At 31.3% G+C, this 27,027-nt stretch overlaps 1 protein-coding gene across 3 annotated transcripts; it reads left to right on the top strand.

Moving 5' to 3' along the window:
* LOC114336936 (nucleobindin-2) lies at positions 1 to 25,738 on the top strand. 3 transcript variants are annotated; one of them, XM_050657530.1, is made up of 7 exons: positions 1 to 141; positions 8,076 to 8,239; positions 17,858 to 18,308; positions 20,740 to 20,953; positions 21,581 to 21,742; positions 22,480 to 23,096; positions 25,358 to 25,738. In XM_050657530.1, exons 2-7 carry the CDS (start codon positions 8,109 to 8,111, stop codon positions 25,472 to 25,474), a joined length of 1,692 nt encoding a protein of 563 aa, XP_050513487.1. In that variant the 5' UTR covers positions 1 to 141; positions 8,076 to 8,108; the 3' UTR covers positions 25,475 to 25,738. The 3 variants fall into 3 exon arrangements, with proteins under 3 accessions (XP_050513487.1, XP_028143134.2, XP_050513488.1); XM_028287333.2 differs by having other exon boundaries at positions 17 to 247; XM_050657531.1 differs by having other exon boundaries at positions 130 to 247; positions 8,082 to 8,239.
* The last annotated feature ends 1,289 nt before the right edge of the window (positions 25,739 to 27,027 follow it).

Here is a 27,027-nt window from a genome sequence, read left to right on the forward strand (position 1 = left end):
GGATTCCTACCTGTCATGTCTGTCATTTAACGTAGTACGTGTATGACGTATGACGTGTATCCTGAATTGAAAACCAACCAATGGAGAACCAGTGACATCAGTTCTCAGTCCATTCATTAGCAAATTAAAAAGTGTTGAAAGGTTAGTATTTGGAAATATTGGGTCATTATTAACTGGAAAAGTTGTTCTGTATGATATTCTAAACCATATTACACTTATTTAATAGAATAAACAAAAAATACCTTCGGTAAGTAATAGTTATTCACTAATTAAATAAGCTTAATAATTAAATTGTCTCATAGATTTTGTGTTTACAAAAACATTTTGCAAAATATAATATTATTTCAACATTATTCAACACTACTTTGTAGAATTGATATTGGTTATATTTTTATTTCACACATTCTTTATTTAAATGATAGGTATATTATTTTGATTTAGACCATTCTTGGAATATAATTAGACCTTAATGTACCTACCTAAATGAAAGTTTATTATGGTTCAAATTATCTTCACAGCTTTACACCCTTGAAAAACTTCAAAATTAGCTGTGCCATCCTTGACTTTAATTACATGTTTTGAACAAATATCTGCATTAGAGATGTTTCTTAAGACATCCTTCCAATCTGTACAAAATTAAAAATACACATTATCTTATATAAATAGGTTCAGTTTTTAATACAATAAAGTAAACTGTCTGAAATTATATACTAAATGTCAGGATTATTGGCATAATACCAAAAAGTTACTGAATTTATTAGAATTCGCAATTTTTTCCTAAAATTTGCATCTGTTTTCATAAGTTGTGGGTTGTGGGGAAAACCATACTTTACCTATTATACTGCAGGGTATATAGCTACTATAAATAGTGGAATTTCCATTTGTATTGTTTAATTACCTATTTGAGTTAAATTCGTATTACATACTAGAGATAATATACTAAAAGTTTGAAATTCCAGAAGGTTTTTAAAAATATCTCTTTAATGTCTATAAATGTTGCTATTATATACACTGTTAACAGTTTCTTTTTTTCTTTTAGTTTCTTTTTTTATTCATTATATTCTACTTATATGTATTAAAAGACTTTTATCTACTCTATGTCATATTATGTATAAGTTTTAGTTTGTGAAAACTATCATTATAGATAGCAGCAGTGCTGTTTTTGTAACAATAAAGGTTCCGGTACGCAATGTTTTGGGGGGTCTGGGGAGGGTTCATACGGGGGGTCTGCCCCCAGGAAAACTTTAAATTTAGCTTCAATAAGGGCGTTTTAAAGCTTTTTGAGAGCAAGGAAGAAATTCAGGAATTTGTTTATAATTTGGTTGCTTTTTTTATTTTTTGTCCCAGAAGGTGCCGGTACGGCGTACCGGCGCATACTGTCACAAAAACATCACTGGATAGCAGTGTGTGAAGGGTTTAGTTTAAAGTGTGCATGAAGTAACAATGTATTTTAAATGGGATTTACTTTTTCGCACTGTTTTTGACACACTTTCATGTAATTAAATATCCTTAACTTTCGTGTTGTCATGGTGATGACATAATGAGCAATAAATTACAACAACAATTTTGACAGTGTTGTGGTTTAAAATAAGTTATTTATTTATTTATTTATTAACGGGATAAACACAATACATACAAAATACAATAAAGCAGAGCTTTCGTCATAATAATGAAAATATGAAAATTAGATACATGTAAAACTACAACTATAAAACACAAACATAAAAAATAAAAAAGAATATAAATTATTTTCAAATGATGAAAACAACTGAATCAATTACAACAGTTAAATCTATTTAATTTTTTTTTTAAATTCAAATTTCAAGACGCTTGAGTTCTTGTTTAATAGAGGAAATTGAAGAACCAAACAGATCTATCAGATGACTAAACTTGTTTCCATACAGGGTCAATCTACTAATTGGTGCATATTGACCATAATTTGTAGCATGCCGTTGTTCCTTACACACAAACTTATCAATTCTTCGGCATTAATAACACCAGAGATAATTTTGTGAAGATAACAAATATCCAACATGACTCTTTTGCGTTCAAGAGTTTGTAAATTTAATCTCATTAATATATTGTCATAACTATAGTTTCCAACTGTTAAATCCATCTTAAAACAGGGTTGGAAAAAACCCGGATTTTTTATTAAAAGCCCAACCCGATGGGTTTTTTTTGGGTTTTTTAGGGTTTTTTCGGGTTTTTTTGGGGATTTTCAGTTTTTTATTTTCTGATGAGTTTTTGGCAGTGATGTTATCATTCAAGATTAAGGATACAGATATGTTCCCCGCAACACTTTTCAAAGAAGAACTTGTTAAAAAATTCTCAACAAAGAAATGGTGGAAGCTGATATCAATAAAAAATAAAAAAACAAATAAAATACCATATGAATTTTGTATTTATATGTTATCTTTGTTCTCATGTCCAGCTTATCTGCATCTATTGAGCGGATTTTTTCTTCATATGGATTAATATGGACTAAGCTTCGCAACAGATTAGGTGCCGATAGAGCTGCAAACTTGGTAAAAATATATTATCATTTAAGAACCGAGTCCTCGTCCTCGACCGAGTCTAACGAATAACGAATGGGAATTGGGAATGTGACAAAAATACAGATTCTGATTTTCCTGATAACTAATATGCTTTGCTGATGCTTTGTTTAACAAGAAACTTGTTTATTTTTTTATTTGTCTATATACCATGTTTAAAATAAGTGTTTTATTAGTTTAGTTTCAGTTTCTCTCGTTTTGTATTCACCTAATACTTACTTCATGGTATTTATGCTAGTTTTTGTTTTTATTCAGAAATAAATATGACGTTTGTTTAACTGAAAATTTGCTATTTTTGAAAAAACCCCAAAAAACCCAATAATAGTGGGTTTTATCAATTGAAAAAACCCGAAAAAACCTGCTGGGTTTTATAAGACGGGGAAATTATATGCCAACCCTGTCTTAAAAGCTGCAAAACGTAAAAATTTGTTTTGAACCTTTTAAATATTTATCACAAATTGAGTTTTCAACACTACGATATTACTAATACTTGTCTTTGTCTTGGGGCCCAAAGTCAGTATTGCAACTCTTCCTTTATTTAACTGAAATATATTTAACTTAACATGAAGTAAAAACTCCCTGCGTGGTGGATAGATTGAGTAACATTCAAACAGTCAAACACATAAACCATTCCAACCACATTGAATTGAATATTCTTAAAACTCTGTTTGAAATTATACAATTAGGAGTAAATGTAACAATTGCTTGGATTAAGGGTCATTCGGGAATAAAAGGTAATGAAATAGTTGACAATTTTGCTAAATCAGCTTATGTGATCGGAGAAAAAATAAACAAAAATTTAATTCCAGCTTCAGATATTGATACTTTTAGCAGACAAAAACTTAAAAATAATTGGCAATTGCATTACAGAGAATGTAATACTGGCTCAAATTTTGCTCATTGTAACCCTAGGATATTCTCAAAAAGATGGTTTTACACAGAATATAACAGACATTTTATAAAGACCATTAATCGGTTGAGAGCCAATCATGCTCTTACGCCATCTTACATGCATAGAATCGCCTTGGCAGATACTCCCAATTGTACTTGTGGCAAAATCGGAGATCTAACACATGTCATATTAGAATGTCATTTAAACATAAATAACATAAACGACCTTTATAAGGAATTAAAGGATTTAAAATGTTTTTTCCCAATAAACCTAAATACTTTAATATTTACAAATGATATGGAAATTCTTCATCTCATTTATAAACATGTTAAATTATGTAAATACAAGTTGTAAACGTAATATGTAATAAATAGGCATAATTTGTTAATGTGGTTTGAAAAAATTAAAAAAAAATTATATTAAAAAAAACACAAAATAAAATAATAAAAAAAAAATAAACAAAAAAAAGAAAAAAAAGGAACAAAAATAAAAAAGAATAGAAAAAAAAAGAAGTAAAAAAAAAGTGTTTTGCACAAATTAAAATATATATTAAAAAAAACAGTAAAATAATTTAAAAAAAAACAAAATAAAAAAAAGCTACGCAATGTAATACCAATGTATCTATAAAAATAAAATTGTAGAATGTACTTATTTTATAAGAAATTTATGACTATGAATCTGCAATCAATCAGAAACAAGTCTGGCTAATTGGCTCTGCCAAATCCATTTTTCAAAAAAAAAACTCCCTGGTGTAGTTGGTATAATATTTTAATGAAAAATTAAAATTTTTAAAAAATCCAAAAAGATTACGTTAAAAACGTTTTCGGACTTATCAGTCCATCATCAGTAAACTCCCAGTCCTTTCAAAATAGCCACAATGCCAAACACTACATAGCAAAAATTATAAAATAGTTTGGCTTAAAGTGGATGCCAATGGATTGCTTCCAGCAACATGATGCTCTACTGTTCTACGTTAACATATTTTTTGTTATTAGGTCTGCATTGAACCACATTTAGTCGTGTCAATTCAGACAGACTAAAACTGAAAATTGACAGACTAAACATGGTTAAATGGAAACCTAATAACAAAAAAAATGTTAACGTAGAGCAGTAGAGCATCATGTTGCTGGAAGCAATCCATTGGCATCCACTTTTAGCCAAACTATTTTATAATTTTTGCTATGTAGTTAGAACATTTAACCTAACCAGTGTTTGGCATTGTGGCTATTTTGCAAGGACAGGGAATTCACTGATGATGGACTGATAAGTCCGAAAACGTTTTTAACGTAATCCTTTTGGATTTTTTAAAAATTTTAATTTTTCATTAAAATATACCAACTACACCAGGGAGTTTTTACTTCATGTTAAGTTATTTAACTAGATAGTATACAGAAAACTTTTGGGAATTATCCCGTTTTATTTACAAAATATATTTATTTTTTATACAGGGTGATTGATTAGTAGGGTAAAGCTCAATAGCTCCGCTATAGTAATAGATAGCAATAAAAGTTAATAACAAAAATTTTAGCCACCTTTGAGCTTTACATTACAAAATTAGTTAGAATGTTACAGGGTGTTCGATAACACAGTGGCAGACCTAACTTATGTTTTTTTAAATGGAACACCCTATATTTTATTTTATATTCGAAATCCTGTTAACTTCTCCATCACAAAAATATAAAAGTTTGTAATGTTATACAGGGTATTTACAAAGTTATAACCAATTTTGTATGAAAATCGTAACAAGTTCAACTCCCTGTATAAATAAAAATAAGCACAACAGCAATGGTTTATTAATGCCATATTTTTTTATTTATTGTCAAAATTTTTAAGAATTATTGATATTGCTAATTTTCTTTATATCAAATACAGGGTGAGTCAAAACGCAAGTACATTATTTTCTTTCAGTAATGTTAAATGGAACACCCTGTATTTTATATCATTATTGAAAAATAACATTAACATACTTTATTTTTTATATAACATTCCCTATGTCCAAATTTATTAGTTCTCGAGATATTTTCATTTTTCAGAGCTAATTATTTTAGGTGTGTAAATTTATCTAAATTTTAAGTAAGCCATGACTGAATTGACAATTGAAGATTACCCATTATCAATCCGGTAATTAATGTAACACTGTAGCAAATAAAGAAATAAAAATAATTTATTAGTACTACATTTTACAAACAAAAACACAACCACTACATGCAACATTTTTGAAACAATTAAAAACTATCTTTTTATGTAAATGCAACAAATAAAGAAAATTAGTAATAAATTTTACAAAAAAACACACAAACACAAAATACAATATTTTGTGAAGACAATTAAACACTACTTTTGTATGTAAATGTAACAATGTAACAAATAAAGAACGAAACATAATTTTTCAGTAATACATTTTGCAAAAAACACGTTTGAAAAAATTAGAAGCTACTTTTAATAAAATATTTTTAATATTTAATTACATAAAGTGTACAAAATTATCTCCTAACACATTTATGTACGCCTAAAAACGATCATTGAATGAGCTACTTACTCTACGGAGCATTTGTAAATTAACACATCGAAATACACTTTGTATTCTATTTTTCATCTCATCCCTTGTTGTTGGAGGTGTTTTATAAACTTCATTATTAACGTAACCCCAAAAAAATCAGTCCAGTTTATTAAATTCTGGTGATTTGGGTGGCCACGCTACTGGTCCATGAAAAATGAAAATATCTCGAAAACTAATAAATTTAGACATAGTTAATGTTATCTAAAAATTAAAATACGGTAATGGTACTTTTCAATAGTGATATAAAATACAGGGTGTTCCATTTAAAATTACTGAGAAAATAATGTACTTGCGTTTTGACTCACCCTGTATTTGATATAGAGAAAATTAGCAATATCGACCATTCTTGAAAATTTTGACAATACGTTAAAAAATATGGCATTAATAAACCATTGTTGTTTTGCTTATTTTTATTTATACAGGGAGTTGAACTTGTTACGATTTTCATATAAAATTGGTTATAACTTTGTAAATACCCTGTATAACATAACAAACCTTTATATTTTTGTAATGGAGAACATAACAGGATTTCGAATTTAAAATAAAATATAGGGTGTTCCATTTAAAAAAAAAAAACATAAGTTTGGTCTGACACTGTGTTATCGAACACCCTGTAACATTCTAACTAATTTTGTAATGTGAAGCTCAAAGGTGGCTAAAATTTTTGTTATTAACTTTTATTGCTATCTATTACTATAGCGGAGCTATTGAGCTTTACCCTACTAATCAATCACCCTGTAAATATAAAACCAAATAAACTTTATTGATAAATAAATAAAACTTTATTGATTTGTAAAACCAAATAAACAATACATGCAAATAAATAAAAAACTGTCATTGTCATTGAAAATTATAAACGTCAAATCAAAGACATTTGATATTGTTTATCCTTGTTTAACTTATTGTGATTTCTATGGAAAAACGGCTTAATTATGCCATACTAGTTTCTGTGAGTTAAAAAGAGACCTAGTATAAATAGTAGTTTGTGAATAATTTTGAGCATGGTAAAAGTTAGATTGGAAGTAAATATACATTGCCACATGCCTTTACAACCACAGCAATCTTATCTGGTATTGTTCCTAGTAACGATTGACACAAGTCAGGGTGGAAACTAGTTTATAATTCTCTTAATTTTCTCTTCAAGTTGAAGATGAATATCTGGAAGTCATTAAAAAAAATTTTAGTTAGAGACTGTCAGAATTCCAACAAATTTGAACCACTTTTTTTATTTCTTATGCCTTTTAAATATGTGAAAACTGTAGGGTTGGCAGGGAATTTTCGTAGGAAAATAGAATTTTCTTTTATAAAAAAATTACATGCGCTGCGAAGATTTTCTCCCATGTGCCATTTTACGAATTGATAGAGGAGTATTTATTCTATTTTTAAAATATTGGCAAAAGGTAACAAGGACTGCTCGTTACCTTAGGGTGTTAAATTATGACCTAAATATGTAATGTTAATAGGTCAGTGTCTGTGATTTTCTTCTTCATGTCACTAGAAAGTTTGTTAGTTTTCACTACAGGTCATGAAAAAGGAAAATTTTACCTTGGAATAGTTATGGAAGACCTCATAGACATTGTAAGTACACAAAAAGGTATAAGGGATAAAATCGTGGTTGAACTTCATATTGAAATCTGACAATCTATTAAATATACAAAATGTTTCCATTTATCTAATCTAATCCATATTTCTCACATTTTTAACATTCCAATGATAATTTAAAATAAAAAATGCAATCCCAAAAATAAACATATTATGTCTAGAACAGTGGTTCTTAACCTTTTTGAGTCATGTACCACAAAATACTTTTTATTATTTTTGGTACCACCTAACTGAAATACGTATCTAGATCTGGCTAAATATTAACTATAATAACTGATGTTGGCTGTGCTTTTGCGTTTTGAATACATACCACCGAAAATAATGATATGTAACACCAGTGGTACATGTACCACAGATTGAGAACCCCTGGTCTAGAATATATAAAATATTGCTTCACTTTACAATAGTCATTTAAAACATAAACTACACTATTGAATTGATTATCTGAGATATCAACTGTAATATCCAGTTTCAGCTTATGGAAGCATACTAAAATATCAAAATGAAATGGTTGTATTTGTGTTGTTTGCTACTGATTCTTCAAGTCTGCACTGCACCTCCAGTGGAGAAAAAGAAGGAAGAACCTGAGGATTCAGAAGTAAATGGTTTAGAAGATTATATGGAATATCACAGGTAAGTTTCTTAACAAAGCTGGCTATGAAATAAATGATGTAAACCTCATTATTTTACATTTAGTCCAGGGGCCACAGCAACAAAAACAAATTTGTGTAATTTATTAATGTTTTGTATTTTGAGAACTATTTTCGAAGTGGAAATCGAAACGACAAATTGAATAGAATGAGTATATTAATTTTAGTGAAAAATCAAAATATTCTGTAATTTATGGCCTTTTATATAGGTAGGTAATATAAATAGTCCAGGAACTAAGGCTTTTCACCTCGCAATTTTTACAGAATGGATCAATTTGCTTGAAAATTTGAGAATAAGTAGTGGATAGTCCATGGATCAAAATCTATATGATGCCGACAGGCGCTTTTACCATGGGGGTGGTTGCTACCCCATCTCGGGGGTGGAAATTTTTTATTATATTTTGACCGCAAAAGTTAATAAAAACGTTCATTCTAAGCAAAAAATGTTCTATACATTTTTTAGATAAATTTAATAGTTTTTGATTTATTCGCTATCGAGAGTGTTAGTTTTATATCTAAAAAATCAATGTTTTTCGATGGTATAATTATTTACGATTCAGTCAATTTTTGCCATAGAACAAATTTTATCAAACCATGTTCTTGGGAATTAAATTATGTACCTACAATTTCATATTTAAACATTTTTTCGTATCTCTGATGCTTTCTCTGATTTTTCTATTCTGAAGAAAATGACATTTTTTACCAAATTGCAAACATTCGTTATTCGCTTTAAACTTCAGTTTTTTACAAACTAATCATTCTAAGCGAGTCAATAATACATTAAATTCCTCTAGAATTCTTCTCTAAATACTTCTAGAATCTATTAATAATACATAAATAAAGAAGAATAAATAAGGCCAATGACTAAAAACACCGCTAACTTACATTATTATACTTCCAATTGGATTTCTCCTTTTTTTTTCAAAAAAATATATTGATTTTTTAATTGTAACTTTTTTATTTTTTATCTTATAAAGTTCGTTAAAAAAAATTTTGTAGGTTTTTACAAGATCTATAAGGCTATTAATATTAAATCTTTTTAAAATTCTCAGTCACAAAAAGAGGTGGCATTGAAAGGGTTGGTAAAGGTGGTTTTTGCATGATATTACAAGTTTTAATTGTCAATAGCTCACTCAATTGTTGCCGTAAAAAAATTTTTGCATACCAAGTTCTTGGGAATTAAATAGGCTACAATTTCATATTTAAATATTTTTTCGTATCTCTGATGCTAATCTTTCTATTCTGAATAAAAGGGCATTTTTTACCAAACTACAAAAACTCGTTATTCGTTTTTAACTCAATTTTTTTAAAAAACTAATCATTCTAAGCCGATCAAACTTCTAGAACCTATTAACAATACATAAATCAAGAAAATCGAATCAGGTCAATGATTAATTTTAATTAGGGTGGTGATTTACGATCACTTTTTTGCTGAAAAAATAAGGGACTGACATTCTTTTCATTATAAGTCACTTAATTTTTTTAGCTAGAGATTTTTTTTTATTTCTGGATATACATATTTTAAATACTTTAAATTAGTTTCAACAAGTTATCCACAAAAAATGCATAGTTTTCCCGTCCTTTAACTTTGAAACTACAATATTTAGCATTTGACGAAGAAGAGCCAACATATAATGAAGTATAGCTCGATTACTATTGGTCTTAAAGAAAATAAAAAAACTGTTTTGGTTATTTTTTCAAAAGGTATATTTTTGTTAAGTAAAGTTGTTTTGATAAAACGAAAACTTTTTGAGTTATTAGCAGAAAACTGATTAAAAACATTGATTTTTTGGATATAAAACTAACATTTTCGATATAAAACTAACATTTTCGATAGCGAATAAATCGAAAACTATTAATTTTATCAAAAAAATGTATAGAACGTTTTTTGCTTATAATGAATGTTTTTACCAACTCTTGCGGTCAAAATATAATAAAAATTGCCACCCCGAGATGGGGTGGCAACCACCCCCATGGTTAGTGTGACCAACTCCAATTCAGTCGAATCCGGGACAATGCTGAAAAAAAATACCTAAAATCCGGGACTTTTGAATGAAAATCGGGCCATTTGTTATTTTTTTAAATATAGGACTCTAATACATATCATCATTTTATTGGTTATTTAACATTTTTATGTTGACAATGATATTTTTGATGGACTTAATCAAATGATACGCCCAAACACCTTTCCGAGCTGCTGTCTCTAAATCAATGCTCGATGAAGCTGTTGCATGTTGGCTTGAAAAATTGAGTCAATTTTTTGCTGCTGGACGCGGAGCAGATACCTCTTCGGTGTTTTTCACTTTTGATGTGACTTAGTATATCCGCTCTACCACTGTGGGCCGTGGGCGATCGAAAATTCCGATCCACAAGTATCACACTTCATGTCACTGTTAGAGTTACTTTTTTTTTTCAAAAATAGAAATTCTTCTTCCAATATTTTATTGAAAGTGCAATATCGTTTTCTGTTTACTTTTTTGTGTTGGTTCCATATTCATATTAACAATAATAATATATTGGAATGAAAAAGTCAGGTCAAAAACAATAATTCCGAGATGGTCACTAATCGATTTTCGGATTCAAACTGATTACTGTACTGTACTGACAATAAAATAAATGTTTAGATAAAAAAATCATTCAGCAGATTTGAATTCGGCTCAAAGCATGCAAGTGTTTGGAAATTAATCATATTTTATTTCGCGAACGAACTCAAGAGGTTTATCTACTTAAAGTGGTTGACAAAACCGAAAAAAAAAAGATGCATCAGCAATCATTACATTACATCGTTCGATGCGGCATGCGTGCCTAGGCATGATTCATTGTGACATGAATTATTATTGTTTTTGAATGGTCTTTTCGGAAGACGATAATTAAAACACACAAATAAAAAAAATTCCACAGTTTTCGTTTTCTTTCATAGAACTATTAAAATTTATTCAACAATTTAATTTGATGTAAATTCTTAGAATAAAAACGAAAATATAGATTTTTACCAAAAAGTTGAAAATTCGGATGTCCCGGAAGCCTTGTCCGGGACGCCGGGACACAATTTCGTAATTCGGGCCATGTCCCGGATTTTTCGGGCTAGTTGGTCACACTACCCATGGTAAAAGCGTCTTTTGGCATGATATACATTTTGATCCTTGGACTATCCACTACTTATTCTCACTTTCAAGCAAATTGATCCATTCTGTAAAAATTGCGAGGTTTTGTCCTATTTTAAGCTTCATTACTTGGACTACCAGTTGGTAATACACACCAGTCTGATTTTTGCATGAGAGTTTAATGAAAGGGCAACAAATCAATTGGAAGTTCTGTCCGACAAAATACATCTGACGTTCCAAATTTTTAACCTGTTCCACCATTAAGGGGGGGGGGGTATGGTTTGAAATATTTAATTTTTTTTATTATTTCAAATAAAAGTGCATACTTTCAAGAATACTCTCTGAAAATTTCAAAATAATCGGAGTAAAATTACCAGAGATACAGGGCGTTGAATATCCCTACCTTCGACTCACTTTGCCGCGGCTTCGCGCCAGCACGCTTGAGCGTAGTGAGAAACGTTAAACAACTGTTCGCCTTCTCTTTTGTGGATTACTCCGCAATTCAAAAAACATATTCCAATGTTCATCACTTTACGATTTGGCAGACAAATAAGAAGATGAAGATGCAGTTGTCAAAACTTTAAACGCATTTTTCTCAAAACTGTTTTTTCAAATGAGGTGGACATTGTAACTAAAAAACTACTTGACCGATCTACCTGAAATTTTGCATAAATTTTCTTTAGACATTTCGTGAGGTAACAACGTCGAGATATTTTTCGTTTTGTGCTTATTTTTTGTTCAACAATATTAAATCTGTTGGTTTTCACAAAATTTTTATCAAAAATTTCGTATTTTTGACTTCTGAGTGATACCAAAAATTCAAAAATCATTAAAAATAAAAAACTCGACGTTGTTACCTCGTAAAACTCATAAGCTAATTAAATCTTTTTGAATTTTTTGTTTCGTATGATCCAGTGATGAGTTCTGATGTCCACCGCAAAATCAATTTTTTTCTGAGCTGCCTGCCAAAATTTGTCGCCAATGGCTTATTTTTCAATATTTTGGATTGAATTTTTTCTTAAATATTCTTTGAATTGTACGTAATATGTTTATTTAATTTAAAAATAAAATAATTCTACCATAGCGTCGAAAAAAATTCACAAAAATGTGCCTGATATGTTGATTTCAAACCATACCCCCCCCCCCCCTTAAAACTTCCCCTGTTCCAGTGTTCCCATATATCAAACTTTGTCCGACTAGACACTGTTAAGCCATTAACAAATGTTCAGCTTGCTATTAATCAACTTTTTTTTCTTATGCGGGATCCAGACCTATATGTGTAAGAGTGAAACAGCACTGATGCAAAAAAAAAAGATGGTGTCGTCACTTTGCTCAACAGGACACTCTGTCTATGTTAATATTATTATAAGTCTTTGGTCTGGTTCAAGCCCATTTAGCCATGGCTATTCTTTCAATTGCATCCGTGACTTCTGCTCTTCTTATTTCTAGGTTTGGCACTTTATCTCTGTTAATACCTAACATTGATATTTCAATAAGTTTCTTTAGTTAATGTTTCTGCACCATATTGTGTAAGAACCGGTAAAACACGATGTGTTTTATCGTTTTGGTAGCTTCAATATTTCTCTTTCTGATTTTCTTTTAAAAGCGATTTTAAAATTAAGCAATTATTCAATTGACGTATTTTAGTAGTTCTGTCGTGGATAAGAAAAAATAACATGCTAATTTTTCATTATCGTTGATACTTCCATCGTGTCGTGTCCGTAAATAATTTATAACTCGTTTGATAAATCCATAATCAGTTATAATTACAGAAAAATGATTTTTATATAATCTTACATAATACCATACCAGATATTTTTCTTATCGTATGCTCTATTTAAAATTTACCATATACTTTGATATATAAATAATAATAATTTTTTTATGACATTATTCTTTATTAAAATTATAATTAAAAATATTTTATAATACTTTTTTAACGATAAAGGTGACTTGTCGTGATAGTAAAGTCGTGATAGTTAAAAACAAAAATGAAATGTTCAGATACTATATAAGTATATGGCATAAATAACTGCTGGTGACGGGGTTGCAGTTTGGCAACACCGATGTAGAAACGTCAGATCTTTATCAGCATCATAAAGTTTTAATGATATAGGTGCCCATTTTTCCATACGAATTTTATTTGCAATATTTAATGTCTTTCCATAAAAAAATATCGTTTATTGTTTGTATTTCGTCAACCAAAATGCTAAATTACGAAACCCTTTTCACCTAGTTACACCTCTTTCAATGTTAACCCGTTATATTCTAGCTCTCTGGTAATATTTCTTTTCCAGGATCTCATTGGTCTGCCTTGTTTTCTTTTTCCAGTTGGTTGGTAATCCAGGGCTTGTTTGGTTATATCATCTTCATTTTTCCTTAATGTGTGACCAATAAACTTCCATTTGCGTCTATTTATCGTTTTGGCTATCGGCTCTTGATTAGTTTTTCTCCAAAGTTCCTTGTTGCTTATCCAATTTGGATAATATATTTTCAATATTCGTCTGAGTCATCTATTTACAAATGTTTGAACCTTTTGTATAATCTTTTTCTCTAATTTTCAAGTTTCTGCTGCATATAGCAAAATGCTCTTTACATTTGTATTATATATCCTGATTTTGGTATTGGTTGTTGATTTATTGGACTCCCATGTTTTCTTTAGCATATAGAACGCATTCTGGGCTTTAGTTATCCTTTCATTAATTTCTTCTTCTATTCCACCGCTAGTGTCAATTATGCTTCCCAGATAGCAAAACTTCTGTACATTTTCTACTTCTTCTCCTTCAATGAATATCCCCATTTCTCTTTCCGTATTTATCTTCATAAGTTTTTTCTTGTGTTAACTTCTGAACTTTGAAATTTGAATCGTTAGGTTTTTCCTTAACCCCTCAAAAAATCTAATGTTACCATCTTTACAAGACATAATCTGCCCAATATTGATAATATTAATGTAAATGGTACACTATACCCAGTATCAAATAAGGTAACTTATCTTGGAATTATTCTTGACAAGAAGCTTAGCTGGAAACCATTTATACAAAATATAGAATCAAAATGTTTAAAAGGTATAAATTTTTTAAAATTCATAAGAAGAACTTGGTGGGGAGCAGATCCACAATAGTGTTTAACTTTCTACAAAGCATTTATTAGGTCCATCCTGGATTACGGATGTACGTTGTTTGGATCAGCCAGTCCTTACACCCTAAAACGATTGGAAATAATTCAAAATACTTCCCTAATACTCTGTTTGGGTGCAATGTGTTCAACGCCTATGGAACCTCTTCGGATTGAAGCACTAGAACCACCATTATTTTTGCGGAGGGAGTGGTTGTCTTCTTTTAAAAATCCTACTCTGTTACATAAAATAGCTTTATTAAATAACCACGATTTAACAAACAAATATTGGTCAAAAAAAACCTTCTCCTCCATTATGTATGGCTTTTAGAAATACAAGTCCTCACAATAGTGCTTTAAAAAGACCTATTTCAGTCGATAAATCTAAATTCTTTGATATGTTGGAACCAATAGCAATTAATATTCCTGTATACCATGAAAATTTGTTGATAAGTAAAAATACTCTAAGCGCCTGCATAGCAAATCTGCCAGATTTTCTGGAAATATATACCGACGCATCAAAACAAAATGACGGTACGGGGTGTGCATACTATATACCATCAACAAACGTTCAAGAAAAATTTAAACTAAATAACAGTACTTCCATTTTTTCTGCAGAAGCGATTGGTATTATTAAAGCCTGCGAGTATATTGAAAAAAATAAGTTAAAAAAAATACATCTTTTGAGTGACTCCTTATCGGTTCTTAAATGCATCGCTAACCCAATTAATTTGGTGGCTACTGATATAAATCCTTTTATTAGAGAATTAAAATTAAAAATTCATAAATTAAGAAAAAGTCAATACGAATTAAAATTCACGTGGGTAAAAGCTCATATAGGACTTCGTGGAAATGAAGTTGTAGATTCCTTAGCCAAAGAAAGCGTCACAACTGGACAGTATATGGAGAACAATTTAGGAGCTCAAGAGTATTTAACGATATCTAAAAATAATTTTAAGGGAAAATGGGAATTGCATTGGAAAAAATATTGCTGTAATTTCCCCACACGATATACACTGTTACATTCAAGTATTCCGACAGTGTTGTGGCACCAAGAGTATGATTTTACAAGGAATGATATTGTGAACATTTGTTGGCTTAAATTCGGACATGCAAGCTTTCCTCAACATTTATATAGAATCGGTGTAGTCAATACCGAACTTTGTGAAACCTGCAATGTGGTGAGCGACTTAGATCACATTTTTATGCTTGCAGTAAATTTGAAATACAAAGACAGGAATTTATTAATAGTTTATTATTGCAAAACTTATACCCCCTTTCAATCTACTCCATTTACTATCAATAAATATGTATCAGGTATACAAAATTATTCTTAAGTTTATTAAAATGTGTAACTTAAAACTTTAGTGTAGGTGTTAAGCTCGTTACCTCTGTTATATCGCCAAATATTTTACCGATTTACCTATACTTTCCGTGGTCTACCCTTTCTGTCTGTGAGTCACCTTGAATGAGCCCTAGGTGCGAAAAGTAATCCTAGTTCCTCTCCCCATCGTAGTTCTTCTTTTAAATTCCAGAATAATAGTGTAGGTAGTTTAGTTAGAATAGGTTACACATTTGCTACTGGCTGAATGGGCACATGCGCCCGAAGGCCAAAAAAAACCTGTAATCCTATTTTTCGTGCTTCTTTTGTCACCTTTTCTGTTTTTTCTGCATATGCTGTCTTTTTTCGGACACCAGATATATATCATCCTCAAAGTCTAGACCTTCAAGCTGACCGAAAGCATTCCATCTAATTTCTGTCTTATTTTTCGTTGCTTTCTTCATGGCCCAGTCGATTAAGATCAAAAATATGGTTGGAGATAAAATACACCCTTGTCTGACTCCACTGTCTATGTTTATTGGTTCTGTGAGTTTCTCATTGTGCATGATTTGTGTGGTATAATTTTCATACAACATTTTGATGATTCTTATGTATTTTAATGGAATTCCACATCTCTTTAATATTTCCCACATTTTTTCTCTGTTATCCGGTCAAAGGCTTGTCTAAAGTCAATGATATTTATGTAGATTTTGCTCTGCCATTCTATTGTTTGTTCTGCAATGGTTCTTAATGTGTTAATAGGATCTGTGCATGCTTTATTACTTCTGAAGCCCGCTTGGTTTGGTCTTAACAACTGGTCTATAGTTTCTTTCATCCTTTCTAATATCATCCTTGTCATGACTTTACTCATTGTTGATAGTAGTGTGTGATTAATAATTTTAGGTATTTGAAAAAGTCTACTTATACAGGGTGTCCCGAAAAGATTGGTCATAAATTATACCACACATTTTGGGGTCAAAAATAGTTCGATTGAACCTAACTTACCTTAGTACAAATGTGCTCATAAAAAAAGTTACAGCCCTTTGAAGTTACTAAATGAAAATCAATTTTTTTCAATATATCGAAAACTATTAGAGATTTTTTATTGAAAATGGACAGGTATCATTCTTATGGCAGGAACATCTTAAAACAAAATTATAGTGAAATTTGTCCATCCCATAAAAAATTTATGGGGATTTTAACCCCCCCAAACTTTTGTGTACGTTTCAATTAATTCAATTGTGGTACCATTAGTTAAACATAACGTTTTTAAAACTTTTTTGCCTCTTAGTATTTTTTCGATAAGCCAGTTTTTACTGATGCGGCTTCTTTTTCAATATATTTCCGTAAAAATTTTATGGGGGTTTTGTTCCTTTAAACCCCCTAAATGTTTGTGTACATTCCAATTAAACTATTATTGTGGTACCATTAGTTAAACACAGTGTTTTTAAAACTTTTGCCTCTTAGTCTTTTTTCATAAGTCACCTTTTATCGAGATGTAGCTTCTTTTTCAAAATATACCTAAAAATGTAAATTATAAATAAATTTTCAGATTATTAACAGGTCTCTATAATCGTACTTAACCATATGCAAATATGTGGTGGATTCGACAAATAATCAAAATATCTCGATAAACACTGGCTTATCGAAAAAGTACTAAGAGGCAAAAAAGTTTTAAAAACAATGTGTTTAACTAATGGTGCCACAATAATAATTTAATTGGAACGTACACAAAAGTTTGGGGGGGGGGGGGGTTTAAGGGAACAAAACCCCCATAAAAATTTTTATGGGGTGCACAATTTTACTTAATTTTTTATTAAGATGTTGCTGCCATAAAAATTCCACATGTCCATTTTCAATAAAAAAAGTTTTCGATATATGAAAAAAAAATCGATTTTCATTTTGTAATTTCAAAGGGCTGTAACTTTTTTTGTGTACACTATTGTATATAGGTAAGTGAGGTTCAATCAACCTATTTTTGACCCCAGAATCTGTGGTATAATTTATGACCAATCTTTTCGGGACACTCTGTATAATATGTTTATATATATTTAATTTTTAGATATCTAAAGGAGGTTGTGCACGCCTTGGAATCAGACCCGGATTTCAGAGCAAAACTAGAAAAGGCCGAAGAATCTGACATCAAATCTGGAAAAATAGCGGAAGAATTAGAATTCGTCTCGCATCACGTCAGAAACCGTCTAGACGAGATCAAAAGAGTGGAGTTGGAAAGACTGAGGCATTTAGTAGAACAAAAGAGGAAATTGGAAGACACCAATGCCATAGACACCGAAGACCCCACACACAATCATCTGGACCACTCGAATCCACATACGTTCGAAATCGAAGATTTGAAGAAGCTGATTGCTAAAACTGCACAGGATCTGGATGAGGCTGATAAGAAAAGAAAGGAGCAATTTAAACAGTATGAATTGGAAAAAGAGTATAAGAAGATGGATAAGTTGAATCATACTAATGGAGACGAAAGGCAGAAATTAGAAAAAGAATATGAAGTAAGTAATTGAAAATTCACTATAATCTTTCCTTCCCCTTTTAGTCTAGTCGCAACGTAGGGGGTCGCGATTTCATGGTGGTATTATAGGTTTTTTGGGTCGCTGAATCCAATGGAAGAGGTCTGGAAGCCCAAATTTGGTGCGTTTAATTGTTATTAACAAATTATGGTAAAATTAGGTGTTTTCAGGAACTATTAGAAACCCTGTAAATAAATTGATAGTGTTAAGGTCTTCTCTGGTGTATTTTTGGTCTCTGAATCTAATGCGATTAGTCGCGATTACTCGAAATGCGCTATCTACAGCAAGTTTGTAGTCTTTTTCATAGTATTTTTATACGTTAAATCGATTGGCACTAGTCGTGATAGCTTAAACCACGTTTCGACTTTGTTATTAATAAATTATTGCAAAAATAACGGTTTATAGTACGTTTACTCACGGTTTTGCTCTGAATCTTAAAAAACCACGGACTGACATTAAATTTAGCATACACGCAGCTAACATGTCAAACAAAACAAGTGATATTGTGCCGATGTCTGCTTTTACCCTGGGGGTGAGTTTCACCCCTTTTTGGGGTGAAAAAAGAAACCTTTAAAATAAGTCCGGAAGTGGATAAACTGATTAATTCTAAGCAACTTTTGTTTTATACAGTTTTTTCACCAAGTCAATACTTTTCGAGTTATGTATTTGGTTTTTTTGTTGAAAAATGAACATATTCACTCGCAAATAACTTGAAAAGTATTGACTTAGTGAAAAAACTCTATAGAACAAAAGTTGCTTAGAATTAATCAGTTTATCAAATTCCAGGCTTATTTTAAAGGTTTCTTTTTCACCCCCCGAAACGGGGTTAAATTCACCCCCCGGGTAAAAGCACACATCGGAACAATATCACTTGTTTTGTTTGACATGTTAGCTACGTGCATGCCAAATTTCATGTCATTTCAAGTGGTTTTTTAAAAATTAGAGCAAAAATCGTGAGTGAACGTACTATAAACCGTTATTTTTGCAATAATTTATTAATAACAAAGTCGGAACGTGGTTTAAGCTATCACGACTAGTGACAATCAATTTAGCGTATAAAAATATTATGAAAAAGACTACAAACTTGCTGTAGATAACGCATTTCGAGCTTTTCGGCGAATAAACAATTATTTTTTTATTAACAAAATAAGAACATATTTTGAGTAATCGCAACTAGTCGCATTCGATTCAGCGACCAATAATACACCAGGGAGGACCTTAACACTATCAATGTATATACAGTGCTTCTAATAATTTCTGAAAAACACCTAATTTTACCATAATTTGTTAATAACAATTAAACGCACCACATTTGGGCTTCCAGACCACTTCCATTGGATTCAGCGACCCAAAAAACCTATAATACCACCATCAAATCGCGGCGAGCTAAAAGTGCCCACGGGATCCCCTATGTTGCGACTAGACTATTTGTTCTTCTTCGTGTACCTCATCCTTTAAGGACATAGGAACTGCTGTCTGCACCGGTTTTGAAGAGTACTATTGCTGTTTTTCCATTCCACTGCTTTAGTCCTCTAGTCCAGTCTAGTCCAGAAAATATCTTGCTATTGTTACAAAACTGACTTGACTTTTGACTTTTCTATGATCTTTTAGGCAGTAATGTTTAATTTTAGTTGACTTTATTTATTTTTAATAACTTACTTCTAAATAAATGAAAAACACTGAATTTATATCCTTTATTTTACAAACTACGATTTCTAATTTATTTATTACACCAAATCTACTAATTTATCCAATTACAAACTCAAAAATTATACCGCGCCCGTTACATCTCAAAGTACACCGACGGTTTCAAATTCACAACTGACTAAATATACAATTTTGTTTCCTTTTTATAGAAACATAATCTTTCGCGAATATTCCGGAAAGAAATTGTATGTTTACATAATACAAGTAAAAGAATAGTACAGAAAAATCGAGAAACAATATTTACATAATAAATCAATAAAACTTCTGGAATGAAAAAGAAATATCGAGGTGTGTACCTGTTAAAAAGCCCCCCCTTTTAAATGTATTCACAAACACATAAATCAAATTCAGCAAACAAAAAGTTAAATTATAATAAATAGGCCAGGAGCTGAAAACAGTCGGGTGACATAATCATGTCACACTATACTCTCTGATTGAACTAGAAATATAATGCGACTGCGGTTTTGGGTTGCAACGAAATTGAAAAATGTTTATTCATTTTTAATTTATATTGTTTCTCTCTTTCATTCTCGCTGGAAACTTACCGCCTGAGCAGATGTTACCAGAGAAGGTTTTCCATTGTTTTTAATCTGGTAGCATATAAAATGGTATTTTAAATATCATTTTATGTGCTATTAGATTAAAAACTTAAACTTTTTTTTAATTACCTGTTTATATACTGTATTTATTAATTTATTTGATTAAGGAAATGGAAAACAAGCATAAGCGTCATGAAAAACTCCACGAACCCGGACACAAAGCTCAGTTGGAGGAAGTGTGGGAAGAGCAGGATCAGATGCAACAGGACTTCGATCCCAAAACCTTTTTCATGCTTCACGATATCGACGGTAATGGCTTGTGGGATCAAGACGAAGTGAAAGCTTTGTTCATTAAAGAATTGGACAAAATGTACCAGCAAGGTAAGCGTGACAAGGTTGATTTCTCTATACAAAAATATCACAAAAATATGATTTTTAAAAAAATCCGTTTTCGGATTAAAAAAATCCATCATCAGTGTTAATTAAAGCCAAAAAGTGCATGACTGAGCCACCAAAATGTTTTGGGTAAAAACCCTTTAAATGTTGAAAATTGTTATGGTATATGTACCTACTACATATTTTTAATAATATTCAGGGCAACATAGGACTCTCCCACGTGGTTGGGATGTAAGGATTGAAATCTCACATATTATTGGAGTTGAATGGCAACTGTGCCAACCACGTGGGAATAGTCCTGTGTTGCTCTGCAAATATTATTAAAAATATATATTACAGGGTTATTCACTATATTTTGACATCCCTGTAAACTGCTTTATTTACAGAACTAGAAAAAAATGTAAAATATAAAAGTTATTCGATTTTTAAATTATGATTTTTTGACATATAATAGGGGAATAGGGGTCGTGTGGTAGCTCATTTGAAAGGATATTCAATTCTATATTCAGTAATATTGAATACCACGTTGCCACCTCTAAAACAAATCATTGTAATAAAATGTTTTAGAAAAAAGTTGTAATAATGTTATAAATTCGGTTTTATAATTTTTAGGTGCTCCTGAAGACGATTGGCGGGAAAGAATGGAAGAAATGGAAAGAATGAGGGAAAGCGTTTTTAGGGAAATGGACACGAACCACGATGGTTTTATAGATTTTATGGAATTCTACCGACAAACTAATACTAATGACTTCAAGCAAGACCATGGATGGCAAGGTAAAGTTGTTATTTTTTAATACTTCTTGTTAACTTCTATTATAGCATATTATCATCACCATCAATGAAATCACAGGTTGTTATGAGCCAAAGCTTTGTTCAGAATAATCTACCATTCACAAGTTCTCTTGATATCCAAGTCTCTGTCTTCCCTTGGTTCGTTGTCCCATCGCCCTCTTCCGTCAAAAACTGTTCTGGCTGTTGCACCTTCCTCTCGGCTGATTACATGCCCTATCCTTCTAAGGCTTGCTTCTTTAACGAATTTTGGAACACTAGGTTCCCCGAAACTTCTATACGACTCAAAGTTCTAACTCATATATTCTTCTTAGGATTTTGCGCTCTAAACGCTTTAGCAGTTATTGGTCCTTGTAAGCGATCACAGTTCTGCTTCATATGTTAACGCTGATCTTGTTAAAGTTTTACAGACTGTCACTTTAATTTTTCTGGATAGGTTTGAGGCCATGTGATGTGTTTAAGATAGTGCCATTTGTTTTGATCTGGGACTCTCTAATTAACTTATCTAGAGCAAGGTTAAATAAAAGACGCAATAGCCCATCACACTGTCTTAGTATATTTTTGCAATGGAAGAGCCCTGAAAGATCATTCTGGATTCTGACCATGATCACTGCTATTATGGGTGTAAGTTGAGTTAGTTGAACAAGATGAAGCAGAATTTATAATTCCACCCTAGCCAAGAGAAGTTTTTTACAATAGTTAATAAGGTTATTAATTTGCAGGTTTAGATGAACAAAAACCTTACACTGACGAAGAGCTAGCAGAATACATTAGACAACACGAACAGTACCAACAGGGAATTCCCCAAGGATACCATCCTGGAGCTTACCAAGTTCCTCCAGCAGGGTACCAACATCCACCTCCAGGAGCAGGATACCAACAGCAACATCCAGCCGGAGGTTACCAACAACATCCACAAGCAGGATACCAACAACCTCCACCACCAGGATATCAACACCAACCTCCAGTAGGGGGATACCAACAACCTCCACAACAAGGATACCAACAACCTCCGCCACAAGCAGCAGGATACCAACAACCTCCACCACAAGCAGCAGGAGGATATCAACAACCTCCACCACAAGCAGCAGGATACCAACAGCAACCACCATCAGGAGGATACCAACAACCACCACCAGCAGGAGGATACCAACAGCCACCTCCAGGAGGATATCAACAGGTACCTCAAGGTGGCTACCAGCAACCCGTAGCTCAGCAACAACAGCAACACGTACCACAGACCGGACAACAAGCTCAACCACCTCAGGGAGTACAACAACAACAACCTCAGGGAGTACAACAACCGCAGGTTGTTCAACAACAAAATCAACAACCACAGGTAAGATATGAAGTTTAGTTTTATTTAAGCATTTCACTTTTATGTTTCGTAATCTCCTTAATGAAATATACAATATATTGCTTTTCTCGTGAGGAATCGTATAAACTCTAAAAAAATGTCGTTTTTCGACAAAACAAATTTTTACTATAATTTTTTCATGGGTCTTTCGATTTTCTGCTGTATTACACACACATTTTTTTCTATATAAATAAGTCCAAAAATATCTATAAAAACTATTTAAAAAGTCGGTACAACTATAATAGACCAGGGTGCATCTGTAAAAATATTAGTACATTTGGATGTTAAGAGGTGACTCAAATTTTTTTGCAGAAATTGCTTGAAAATAACTCATATAATAATATTTGAGTTATCCCCCTACTCAAAAAGGTCCGGAACATTGTTGAAATAATCAAAATGTCAAAAAATTAAGGAAAAAGTCGATTTTTTCTTCGTTTTTTGATTATAACTTTAAAAGTATTCATTTTCGAGAACAGTTGTACTGACATAAAAGTTGCGTAATTAAATTTCCTACAATATAGGATTAGTTAAAAATTTTAAGAATTGTCACCCTTGTTGCAAAATAGCAATAATTGCGAAAAAACATAAAAAAACAAGTATTCCCATTTTACGTTTTTCAACCATTAATGCTACACTTAGGACCTTCACATTTCACCCAGAAAAACTTTATGATATAATAAAACAATACTCTACATTTCATTAAGATCGGTTTAATAGATTTTGCAAAATAAATTTTGCAATCCAGCTTTCTTAAAAAAAATTCATTTTTTCAATATGTTGCAGGACTGAAAATAAAGCGGACAGCAAATTGAATTTTTTTTACGTATAGAAGAATACTGTACCTTTCATTTGCAATATGCAAAATTATAATCGGTTAACTACCACAGCATCAGGATTTTTTTTAAATAAACATAAATTTTTGGTGCTACGCGCAGGACAGCGGATACGTTTGCTCTGATTGGGCATTCCAATGACCTTTGATAATGATTGATAAATTTTAATTTTTAGTACATTTCGATATAAATAAATACATTTGTTTATTGCAAAATAAAAACACATACTCTGTCCTTTGAAATAACACTTTTTTTAATAAAAACTTTCTTTGTTCATATATTTTAACTTAAAGAATAAAAGTTTATTATTTTTAAACATATGCAATTGTTTAAACAATATTTCACAAACAATAATCAAATTAGTTTGATTTTTGTGAAATAAAAATATTAAATACAACAAAATATAGAGTAAGAAAATAATATATTAGATAAAGATTGGAAGAAATTTTGGTGGAAATCAACTTGTATGAATCGAACACCGCTGTCCTGCGCGTAGCACCAAAAATTAATGTTTATTAAAAAAATTCCTGACGCCGTGATAGTTAACAGATTTTAATTTTGCAAATTGCAAATGAAAAGTACAGTATTCTTCTATGTGTAAAAAGAAATTTCAACTTGCTATCTGCTTTATTTTCAGTCCTGAAACATTTTGAAAAAATGATTTTTTTTAAGAAAGCTGGATTGCAAAATCTATTGAACCGATCTTAATGAATTTACAGCATTGTTTTATTATATTATAAAGTTTTTCTGGGTAAAACCTGAAGGTCCTAAGTTTAGCATAAATGGTCTAAAAACGTAAAATGCGAATACTTGTTTTTGTATGTTTTTTTTCGCAATTATTGCTATTTTGCAACAAGGGTGACTATTTTTTAAATTTTTTACCAATTCTATATTGTAGGAAATTTAATTACGCAACTTTTATGTGTGTACAACTTTTCTCAGAAATGAATAGTTTTAAAGTTATAATCAAAAAACCGAATCAACAAAAAAATCGAATTTTTCCTTCATATTTTGACATTTTGATTATTTAAACAATGTTCCTGACCTTTTTGAGTGGGAGGATAACCCAATTATTATTATATGAGTTAATTCCAAGCAATTTCTGCAAAAAAATATGAGTCACCTCTCAAGGTCCATCTCAAAACAGATGCGCCCTGGACTATAACTATAAACTCACTTTTGTCTCTGTTCTCACAACTTTTAAAACACAACTTAACAACCACAGCCGCCATATTGGATAATTTTTGACATGTCATTGGAATACCCAATTAGAGCAAACGTATTACGTATCTGCGCGTAGCACCAACAATTTTTGATGAATTCGCGCACATTTACATTCACTCCCAGTCACGCCTAAATTCATAACTTCAAAAAATTCTTGTTCTGGTGTCTATATTTTTTCTTTTGTAGGCACCACCCGTTCACCAAAATGATCTGAATACCAACGAAGTACACCCACCTTCGGCTCAACAGGTACCAGCAGCAGCTCAACAACCCAACGTTAATCAAGGAAATGTTCAACATTAAGAACTGAAACATTAAATTGTAGACTTTCATCGTTTGAATATGAATAAAGACTTCCTTTACAAGACATTTATAGACAGTAATATTTTATTGAAAAGATTTTGTGATACAAGTTTATGTTGTCTCTTTTTCAGCAACTAGTCTTAGCGTACTACTATACAATTTGAAGAAAAATTGTAGCATTTAATCTGTTTCGTTTTCTCAGTGTATTTTTAACTGTTTTATACCTAAAAATATTTTGACTAAATAAATCTTAATAACCAGAAATTATGTTTTACTGTTTTTATGAGAGTAAGGCAAAGGTCTCATTCATAGATGTCGCTAGAATCAAAACAATTATTGATGGATTCGACCGTTACTTGATGGAAGTTCATTTTATCTAACAATGAAACACTGAAAACGTTTGTTTTCTATACTTCCACAAAATTTATTACAACTATGTGACTACAGCTGTTTCGGCAGAGTGCCTTTCTCAAGTGATTTAGTTTACTATGTGTTTGCCTTTTTAAAGTCTTTAACTGAATAGGTTGAGGAGTGGGGAGCTGTTTGTCTCGAGTTGGTCATTCAGAATTATATCTGTATTTTTCAATTTATTAATTTCCATAGATTCTAAAAAAGATAGCTTAAGGCCTTTATTTTGAATATGCAGAATTTTAAACTGTTCATTAAAAGAATGATTATGATCTAGAAGGTGAAGTGCGTATGTAGAAGTGTCTGTTTTTCTATTGTTGAAAGCCCTTTTGTGTTCTGCTATCCGTTTGTCAAAGGTTCTGCCAGTTTGACCGATGTAAGTTTTCGGACAGTCACCACAAGTTAGTTTGTAAACACCACTCTGTAGTTGTTTTCTCTTTCGGCTCTAATTGTTCTTAATATATTTGCTTAAGTTGTTGTTAGTTCTGAAAGCTGGTGTTATTCCTTTCTTTTTTTATGTATCTGGCTATCTTTGTTGTTATCTTGCCAGTATATGTGATAAAGCAGAAGGTACTGGGTTCTTTCTGTGGTGGGGGATAGACTAATTTCAGGGCTTTCTTATGGAGCTTTTGGTTTAAAATTTTATTAATTGTTTGTTCGTTATAGCAATTATTGTTTACTGCTATTTGTTTAATGATGTTCAGTTCTATTTCGAAGTTATTTTTTGACATGGGAATTTCTGTCAGTCTATGTATCATGCTATGGTAGGCTGCTAATTTGTGTTGTGTAGGATGGTTTGATGAATTGTGTATAGTTGTGTCAGTATGGGTAGGTTTATGATATACGAAGAACTCATGTTCGTTGTGTAGTCTGGTAATTGTTACATCTAGAAAGTTTATGGACTTATTCTGTTCTGTTTCTATTGTAAACTCAATATTACTATGAAGTGAATTAATGTATGATAGAAATTGTTGTTTCAAGCTGGTCCATAAATATATCTGATAGCAATGAGCTTAGGATTACCATTGCAACTGAAATTTTGCACCTTGAAATTTGCATAAATCAAGACTATTTTGAATTCAATAATCAAATATACACAAACAACAGTGTAGGACTTATTATGGGTAATCCTCTAAGCCCATTGC

This window comes from Diabrotica virgifera, chromosome 8 (assembly GCF_917563875.1).
Source record: "Diabrotica virgifera virgifera chromosome 8, PGI_DIABVI_V3a".
Taxonomy (NCBI): domain Eukaryota; kingdom Metazoa; phylum Arthropoda; class Insecta; order Coleoptera; family Chrysomelidae; genus Diabrotica; species Diabrotica virgifera.

What these genes read in the sequence shown, in the direction of transcription:
- LOC114336936 (XM_050657530.1), top strand. Translation starts at nt 8,109, where the DNA reads ATGAAATGGTTGTATTTGTGTTGTTTGCTACTGATTCTTCAAGTCTGC. An exon ending in GCAAGACCATGGATGGCAAG is followed by an intron (nt 21,743 to 22,479) that starts GTAAAGTTGTTA and finishes ATTAATTTGCAG; the next exon opens with GTTTAGATGAACAAAAACCT. An exon ending in AACAAAATCAACAACCACAG is followed by an intron (nt 23,097 to 25,357) that starts GTAAGATATGAA and finishes TTTCTTTTGTAG; the next exon opens with GCACCACCCGTTCACCAAAA.